The following is a 9,566-nucleotide window of genomic DNA, read 5'->3' on the forward strand; positions in this document are numbered from 1 at the left end:
TGGGATCAGCACCCACCCGGGTTCAAAGATGGGATGTGCCCCCCCCCAAAGTGGGATAACCAGGAATGAACTTGCAGTAGCAACTGGTGGAGCCAAAAATGCGCTTCATTGCTTTCAGAGGGCAGAGGTCTGACATTTGGCTGGGTCTGCAAGCATGCCCTTTATTCGTAACTATATAACCAAGAAAAGGAACCTGGGTTTACACGAAGAACCATATCTTCAGCTTTGTGCACAGGCAGTGGTCCCAAAAATGCTAAAAAATCATTCTGAAGTCCTGATGAGTGTTCAAACCTGGAGGGGAGAAGAAAAAAAAAAAAAAAAAAAGTATATCGTGCAGATACACGATCACGCAAACATATAAAAGATCAAAGAAAATGTTGATAACGTTTAGAAAATGGCTGGGGCATTATACAAGCCAAAAGGCACAAGACATTCATTATGCCCGTCTCTGTTTAAAGCCATCTTTCACTCATCATCCTCTCAGATCCAAATCAAATTGTATGACCATGAAAAACTAAGTTTGTGAAGATTTGAGTGTCCAGAAATCAGGGGCAATGCATACCGACTATTAATGGTGATGGCATTGAGACCTTTATAATCAATGCAGGGTTGACGCATAAAATTATTTTTCTCCACAAAGGAGCAGCCAGCCCCAGCGGGAGAACTGGAATTTCTGATAAATCCTTTCTGCAGATTTTTCTGGGCATACCCAGACGTGGCTTGAGTCTCAGGAGGGAGAACAGACTCCACACCGAGACACAGTAGTCCCAAGATTGAGATAAATACTGCAATCATAGGGACGGTATGAGGCAGGTGGCCAAAAACACACGTTGGAAGGCCTAATAATGTTGAGGGAGCATCAGAGAGGTAGTGACCTCAGCTACAGAGGGAGGTGGGAGCACCTTAGGGAAACAAGTGTGGTGGCACTGTGACCCACAAGACAACACCTGTCCAGAGTTCCAATCTAGACCAGGAATGATCTGGTAACCACAGAAGTCCAAGAATGCTGGGACTATATAACGTAGGAAGAAACAGGAATGAGAGCTCCTCATGATGTTTAACACCAACATGCATAGTTATGGAGATAGTTCATGACCATAGGAGCCCAAGAGTTTTCACAGGCAGACAGTACTTTAGTATGTGATTGTCAGCCCTGCAGTCATTGGATGAGCTGAGTTTCAGGCGACACAATCGCTCTTGTGGTGTGAGGCATGTTTGCCCTAAATGCATAGGTTCTTCAGATGTCCTTATAGAACCAGAGGTGAGTTGTTTAGGAGCTTTCTGGGAAAAAGGTGCTAAAAGACACACAGGGAGGAACGTGGACAAGCCCTTTCCAAATTGAGCTTCTAGAAGCGAACACCGTTTTGTATGCCAAGTAATCCAGGGTGGAGAGTATGGATCTGCCAGCTAGATTGTCCTTAATACAATTTGCTAAACCCTGTCAAAAAGTTGCAGTAAGGGTCTCATTGTTCCATGCTAGTTCCAAGACCAATGTGTGAAAATGAACTGTGTATTAACCAACAGGCATGCTTCCTTGAAGCTGAATGCGGCACTTCCAGGCACACCAAAAGCCTTACTGAAAGCTTATTGGAAAGTAGTAAGAGTGGAAATCATAGGACATTTGACACTCCCACAGCGGTGAGGCCCAAGCCTCACCGGAAAGCAGTGATATATACACAACCTTGGAACAATCAGTAGGGAAATGGTGGGTTGATGAAGCACTGGCAAGCTTCTGAAGCACCAGCAAAGTGAGGTGGAGGAGGCAGCTGGAGTTTCAAAGGAAAGTCCGACAGGATGAATAGCGGGAGCCAGAGCAACAGGAACCAAAGGAGGAGCAGGAATACAGAGAAGTAGATATAACCTGCAACTGATCCAAGCAGGAAAGAAGTTTCTATAAACATTGCATGGGCCACTCATGATAGGCCCACTAGATGTCAACTCTCTGCAATAAACAACACAGAAGAGGCTGCAGTGTCTCCGAGGAACTCATTGCCTGCGCAAATTGTCAGGTGTCTGTGATTTTGATCACCAACTCTGGATTCCCCAGGGTGAAGAGTCTAAGCACCAGCCTGCTTTTTCACCAGGGGCCCTGATGGTGGGCATGGACAGTCACGGCCCCCCAAGAATGCCCAGCAGAGGATGCGGAGACCACCCATGTGAGCAGAGTACAATCAGCAGGAGACAGAAGGAAATACAGACGATATGCCGAGATCAGAGTGAGGGGCAGGCAAAGCACAGTCGGCAGACAAATCTGGGGTCAGTACATGGAAACTCAGATGCTGAATACACAAATAGTAGGCAAACAGGAGCTCAGAGAACAGGTAAGTTGCTCAAGCAAAGCGGGCTAAACTGAACATGTCTTACATACGCAAGCAAACAATAGGCAGACCAGAAAGTGAGGGAAGTGGAAGACAATATAATCCCACAGAATAGCAGACAACACCCATAGAACACAGAAGCCAAACACCACATTAAAAGGAACAAAGGTCCAGGAATGCTACAGGAAGGTGGTAAGAATTAAACAAGTAGGAAAACTGCAGGCAATAATAAATTGTGTTAAGCGGTGGATAAGATTTGGTAAGTATTATCACAGTAAATCAGGGTGGCAATTCCCTAGAGAGATGTTAAACAGCTTCCCAACCACACTATAGCATATATATTGCTACAGGGCGGCACGGGTGCGCAAAATCACACACACACATATATATATATGCTCGCACCCTGCCCAAGCCGTCATTTGTGACTGCGCATGTCAATTACCGGGTCCCAACCGGTGATTGCCGAGCATCTGCAATGGGAAGGAGAACGGTATGTTAACAATACAGTTCTCCATGTCAACTCGTGCACACTGCGTTCGATGGCTGTGCACAGGGTTCGTATTTGAGATACCTGAGCATTTACAGAATATGCTTTGTCACCCACACACCCATATATACATATGTATATATTGTTTTCTGAGAGGATTGCAGTGATCTATTGGCCTCCTGGACCAGTGTCTCGCTTTCTTGATGACTTCTCTGCCTGGCTACTCTACTTTCTCTCCTCTGAAATACTCACTATCATTCTTGGAGACTTTAACATCCCCATTAATGTGAACAACACCGCTAAATCCAACTCTTCAACCTAACCTCATCTTTTGCCTTAACACAATAGACGTAGTCCTCCACTCACACTGACGGGAATACATTAGATCTTGTTTTCTCCCATCTTTGCGCTCCCTACAACCTCACAAACACCCCCTTTCCTCTCTCGGATCACAATCTCATCACCTTCAGTGTCTTCATCTTCAAACACCTATCCCTCCAATCAGCAGACAATTACCCGCAGAAACCTTGACAACTTAAACCTCTTTATACATATATATTGTACATTCACATCAGTCCCTAACCCTCAAGGGGTGTACAATCTAAGATCCCTAACTCACATTCGTACATACACATACTAGGGACAATTTAGACAGGATCCAATTAACCTACCAGCATGTCTTTGGGGTGTGGGAGGAAACCGGAGTACCCGGAGGAAACCCACGCAGGCACAGGGAGAACATGCAAACTCCAGGCAGGTGGTGCCGTGGCTGGGATTCGAACCAACGACCCTAATGCTGCCTTATACTAAACCTCCCTCAACCCTTTCCTCTTTTGACATTGCTACTTGTCACGCACTTGATAGGAGACTGAAATGACAAAGTCGGCCTCACTGGTGTCACTAGCCCTGACCCCACTGGAAGTGGAACAGAGGGTGTCTAGGGACCAGGGGGATAAGAGTGCTAGCAGATGTTGCCTGAACAACTTGCAGCTGGAGTCCTTAAAAGACTGGTGAACCACCGATTCAGCAACAGTAGCGATATGCAGAGCTGGTATGGAAGATCGCCAGGCGTGCACAAGAGAAAGGCAGGAAGCTGGGATGGGAGACAGGAGCAATGTTGTAGGAATAGCCAGGGTCATCAACGGGCAGACAGCGAGGTACCAAATCATAAGCAAGCCAATTTCAGGAGCAAAGCCGAGGTCAGGAACAAGGGAATCACACAGGAACAAGCAGGACATGGGGGACAGCTGAAGACCAGTCAGCACCAAGCACAGGCACCCTTAAAATAGTCCGCCTGGCGCCAAGATTCGCCGTGAGCGATCACGCATGCACAAGTCTAGAAACTATTCTCTGGATATTTCCGTGCGCATTCGCATTTCTATTCGCCAGCCGTCTCACAGGAATTCCCTTACATTGCCCCCCCAGGGGCAGCCACCGGATGCCCACTATTATTTTTATTATTATACAGGATTTATATGGCACCAACAGTTTGCTCAGCACTTTGTTTTTCAGGATGAAGATGAAGGTAAGCTTGAACTAACCTTGGAGCATGGACATTAGCGGATGGTTCCCAGGAATTACCCTCTGGACCGTAGCCTTTCCATTTGATGAGGAACTGGGTCTGACCACCCCTCTTTCTACAGTCCAGGATAGCTTCTACTTCATATTCCTTATTACCTTTGACAAGCAGTGGAGCAGGAGTTTCTGGACCTCAATCCGGAAATAAACTTGGGACTGTTGGTTTTAATGGAGACATGGAATACCGGATGGATCTTCATATTCTTTGGTAACATTAATTCAAAAGCTACGGGATTAATCTTTCTTTTAATTGTAAATGGTCCCAAGTTCCTCGGACCAAGATTCTTTAAAGGGCAGCTCAATTTCAAGTTTGTTGTGGATAGCCAGACCTTATCTCCTGGTTTCAGATTCCCCCTTTTTCTGTCAAAAAATCTATTTGCCTGAGCCTTTAAAATGGTTTCTCATAACATTTGAAGGAAGGATGATATCCATAGTTGGCATAAAAAGGCAACTAGTAGCAGAGTTGATGGAATTATATGCAAATTCCACCAATGGAAGGAGAGACACCCAGTCATCCTGTGGGTAAAATGAGAAACATAGTAAATATTGTTCAAGGGTCTGGTTTGCCCTCTCAGTTTGCCCATTCGTCTGTGGATAAGTAGAAGAAAAGTGAAGTTCAAATCTCTAGTGCCTCACACAGAGCCTTCCAGAACTTAGAAGTGAACTGCACTCCCCGATCGGACACGATATTGCTTGAATTACCATGTAACCTCACAAGTCATGAGTCCCTCTCAGGGGTATGAAGTGGGCCATTTTCCACAGACGATCAATCACAACAAAAATGGTGATGAACCCTTCAGATGGGAGAAGCTCTACAATAAAAAAACCAAAGAAATCATACTCCATGGTTTTTCAGGTACTGAAAGGGATTCCGATAAGCACCAGGTTCTGGCTCTATCAGACTTGTTTCGGGAGGCATACAGAGCAAGATCTAAAGTAGTTTTTACAATCTTTCATTAAATTTGACCACCAGAAGGAATGGTAAACCAAATTTGAGGTCTTGTGGATCCCAAAGTGAGCCGCTCAAGGATGATCATGGCACCTTTTAAGAATGAGAGTCCTAAGTGGCTCTGGTATACTATTATTATACAGTATTTATAAAGCGCCAATAGTTCGCTCAGTGCTGTATATTACAAAGGGAGACAGAACATGCGACAGTACAATAACAATACAATGTGATAAACGAGGGGTTCAAGAGCCCTACTCCTTCGAGCTTATAAATCTGTTCTTTATGAAGATGCAGGTCGTCCCTTAGCTGAAGATGGATTTCCAAGGGGGGGTTGATGATCGTCAACCACTTCCTTTATTTACGATACAAGGTCTGCTTGCAGGAGCAAAAAGTTTTTAGCTGGCAGGATCATGTCAGGCTCAAATAATACAATTGGGTCATGAAACATGCGTGAGAGCGCATTGGGTTTGCTGTTCTTTGATCCTGGACAGTATTGTTAAATGAAACCCAAAACGAGAAAAGAAAAAAGTGCCCATCTTACCTGCCATGGCCTTAGGCGTTTTGCAGTTCTCAAGTATTTCAGATTTTTGTGATCCGTAAAAATGAGGATAGGGTGTGAAGTTCCCTCCAGCAAGTAGTGCCATTCCTCGAAGGCCGCCTTGATAGGGAACAGCTCCCTGTCTCCCACATCATAGTTCCTTTCAGGGGAGCTTAACTTCCTTGAGAAGGAGGCAACAGGGTGAAGGAGGGATTTGAGTCCCTGTCGCTGAGACAATATACAGTGGGGGAAAAAAAAGTATTTAGTCAGCCACCAACTGTGCAAGTTCTCCCACTTAAAAAGATGAGAGAGGCCTGTAATTGGCATCATAGGTAGACCTTAACTAGGAGAGACAAAATGAGAAAAAAAAGCCAATCACATTGGCTGATTTGCAAATTATTTATTTGCAAATTATGGTGGAAAATAAATATTAGGTCAATATCAAAAGTTCATCTCAATACTTTGTTATATATCCTTTGTTGGCAATGACAGAGGTCAAATGTTTCCTGTAAGTCTTCACAAGGTTGACACACTGTTGTTGGTATGTTGGCCCATTCCTCCATGCAGATCTCTTCTAGAGCAGTAATATTTTGGGGCTGTCGCTGGGCAACACGGACTTTCAACTCCCTCCAAAGGTTTTCTATGGGGTTGAGATTCGGAGACTAGCTAGGCCACTCCAGGACCTTGAAATGCTTCTTACGAAGCCACTCCTCCTTTGCCCTGTGGTATGTTTGGGATCATTGTTATGTTGGAAGACCCAGCCACGTTTCATCTTCAATGCCCTTGCTAATGGAAGGAGGTTTGTACTCACAATCTCACAATACATGGCCCCATTCATTCTGTCCTGTACATGGATCAGTTGTCCTGGTCCCTTTGCGGAGAAACAGCCCCAAAGCCACTCCTCCTTTGCCCTGTGGTATGTTTGGGATCATTGTTATGTTGGAAGACCCAGCCACGTTTCATCTTCAATGCCCTTGCTAATGGAAGGAGGTTTGTACTCACAATCTCACAATACATAGCCCCATTCATTCTGTCCTGTACATGGATCAGTCGTCCTGGTCCCTTTGCGGAGAAACAGCCCCAAAGCATGATGTTGCCACCCCCATGCTTCACAATAGGTATGGTGTTCTTTGGCTGCAACTCAGCATTCTCTCTCCTCCAAACACGACGAGTTGTGTTTCTACCAAACAGTTCTATTTTGGTTTTGTCTGACCATATGACATTCTCCCAATCCTCTTCTGGATCATCCAAATGCTCTCTAGCAAACTTCAGACGGGCCCGGACATGTACTGGCTTAAGCAGGGGGACACGTCTGGCACTGTGGATCCGAGTCCCTGGCGGCGTAGTGTGTTACTGATGGTAGCCTTTGTTACGTTGGTCCCAGCTCTCTGCAGGTCCCCCCATGTGGTCCTGGGATTTTTGCTCACCGTTCTTGTGATCATTTTGACCCCACGGGGTGAAATCTTGCGTGGAGCCCCAGATCGAGGGAGATTATCAGTGGTCTTGTATGTCTTCCATTTTCTAATTATTGCTCCCACAGTTGATTTGTTCACACCAAGCTGCTTGCCTATTGCAGATTCAGTCTTCCCAGCCTGGTGCAGGTCTACAATTTTGTTTCTGGTGTCCTTCGACAGCTCTTTGGTCTTCACCATAGTGAAGTTTGGAGTGTGACTGTCTGAGGTTGTGGACAGTGTCTTTTATACTGACAACAAGTTCAAACAGGTGCCATTGATACAGGTAATGAGTGCAGGACAGAGGAGCCTCTTAAAGAAGAAGGTACAGGTCTGTGAGAGCCAGAAATCTTGCTTGTTTGTAGGTGACCAAATACTTATTTTCCACCATAATTTGCAAATACATTCTTTCCAAATCAGCCAATGTGATTGTCTGGAATTTTTTTTCTCATTTTGTCTCTCATAGTTAAGGTCTACCTATGATGCCAATTACAGGCCTCTCTCATCTTTTTAAGTGGGAGAACTTGCACAATTGGTGGCTGACTAAATACTTTTTTGCCCCACTGTAGCTCCAACAGCATTTTCAGAAGTGCCTACTTCGAAAACATAAGCTAAGGCAGGATCCGGGTGCTTCAGGATGGGAGCAGAAGTGAATAAGGTTTTTAGCTGTTTAAAAGCTGCTTGAGCCTTGGGGGTCCATTTGAAAGAAACATGTTGCCTTGTTAACTGCATGACTGGTGAATGATACTGGAAAAGTTCTTAATAAATTTCCTATAGAAATTAGGAAACCCCACAAAGCGTTGTACCGCTTTCCTGTCTCCGGGGACGGGCCACTCTAATACAGAGGTCACCTTTTGGGGATCCATAGCAATGCCATCGGGAGTAATCACAAGTCCGAGAAACTGAATAGTCTGTTTCTCAAATTCGCACTTTTCAGCTTTGGCATAGAGGTGATGTTGGCGCAACCTATCTAGTATCTTCTTCACATGGTCCCGGTTTCGTTCTACTGAGCTGGAGAAGACTAGGATGTCATCCAATTAGACAATGATAAATAAATCAAGAAACTTCCGGAATATATCATTAACGAAATGTTGGAACGTTGCTGGGCCATTGCAAAGGCCAACTGGCATAACCAGGTATTCAAAGTGCTCAAAGCGTGTTCGAAAGGCCTTCACAAATTCTGACTAAATTGTACGCACCTCTCAGATCTAGTTTTGAAAAGACACATGCCCCTCGTAACCTTTGTAACAGTTCGGGAATCAGGGGAAGAGGATAGCGGTTCTTGACTGTTAACTTATTCAGATTACGATAGTCCACACATAGTCTAAGAGTATGATCTTTTTTTTTTTTTTTTTTTACTAAGATGCCAGCTCCCGTTGGTGATGTGGAGGGCCGAATAAACCTCTTTTCCAGGCTTTCATCTATGTAATTCCAGAGGACCTCTAGTTCCAATTCGGAGAGAAGGTAAATTCGCCTAAAAGGATTCTCAGCACCGGGCAGGGGTTCAATAGGACAATCGTAGGACCGGTGTGGGGAAGAGCATTGGCACTTTTTTTGTTGAATACATCCAAGTAATCATGGTAGGCGGTAGGAACAAGTTTCATCATCTCCGAATCAGGATGGATACTAAGAAGAGGAGTCACTGTGAATGGTTCCTTTGGAATGCAATGAGTCTGACAGAATTTGGGGAAAAAAAGAGGATTTCCCCAGAGATCCAGTTGATAGAGGGGCTGTGCGCCAGGGCATGCCGAGGATGACCGGAAACAGTGGTGAGGTTATGACATCTAGACGTAGAAATTCCTGATGTCCTGAGGATGAGTGGCAGAAGATTGGAACAGTCTCGTGCGTCACTGGGCCAGATCTAATACCAGAGCCATCAGCCAGATGAACCGAAAATCCTTGTTTCTTGGTACAGAGAGGGATATTGTGTTGATTTGCAAAGGTAGAGTCCATGAAACAGATACAGGCACCAGAGTCTATAAATGTTAGAACAGTAATAGTTTTTTCAGCAAGTTGCAAGTGAAGAAGGAAGGAGAGGTGCGTTTGACTCGTTCCTTGTGGGTGAATCATATGGTACCAGCTAGAAGAAGGCTTATGAGGTCTCACTGGACATGTCAGTACGAAGTGACCCGCATCACCACAGTAAAAGGCAGAGGTTGGAGCTTTGTCATCGAAGATGTTCAGCAGACAAAGGTGGTCTCCAAAAACTCCTTCAAGGAGAGTTAGGATGCCCCTTTTTGCTGGA

General features: G+C 45.0%; 1 protein-coding gene across 1 annotated transcript in view; it reads right to left on the minus strand.

Moving 5' to 3' along the window:
- The window catches only part of LOC149427744 (enhancer of mRNA-decapping protein 4-like), a gene marked incomplete at its 3' end in the record, with an annotated part of 131,261 nt that overhangs the window by 121,246 nt on the left and 449 nt on the right, over positions 1–9,566 (minus strand). The window contains exons 3-4 of the mRNA XM_089667712.1: positions 8,173–8,342; positions 563–726 (exon numbers count right to left, since the gene is read on the minus strand). Of these exons, the coding sequence (XP_089523838.1) occupies positions 563–726; positions 8,173–8,342 (334 nt within the window). The remainder of the gene's footprint in view (positions 1–562; positions 727–8,172; positions 8,343–9,566) is intronic.

This window comes from Staurois parvus, unplaced genomic scaffold (assembly GCF_062004578.1).
Source record: "Staurois parvus isolate SC_StPar_1 unplaced genomic scaffold, SC_StPar_1.0 ptg003526l, whole genome shotgun sequence".
Classification (NCBI taxonomy): domain Eukaryota; kingdom Metazoa; phylum Chordata; class Amphibia; order Anura; family Ranidae; genus Staurois; species Staurois parvus.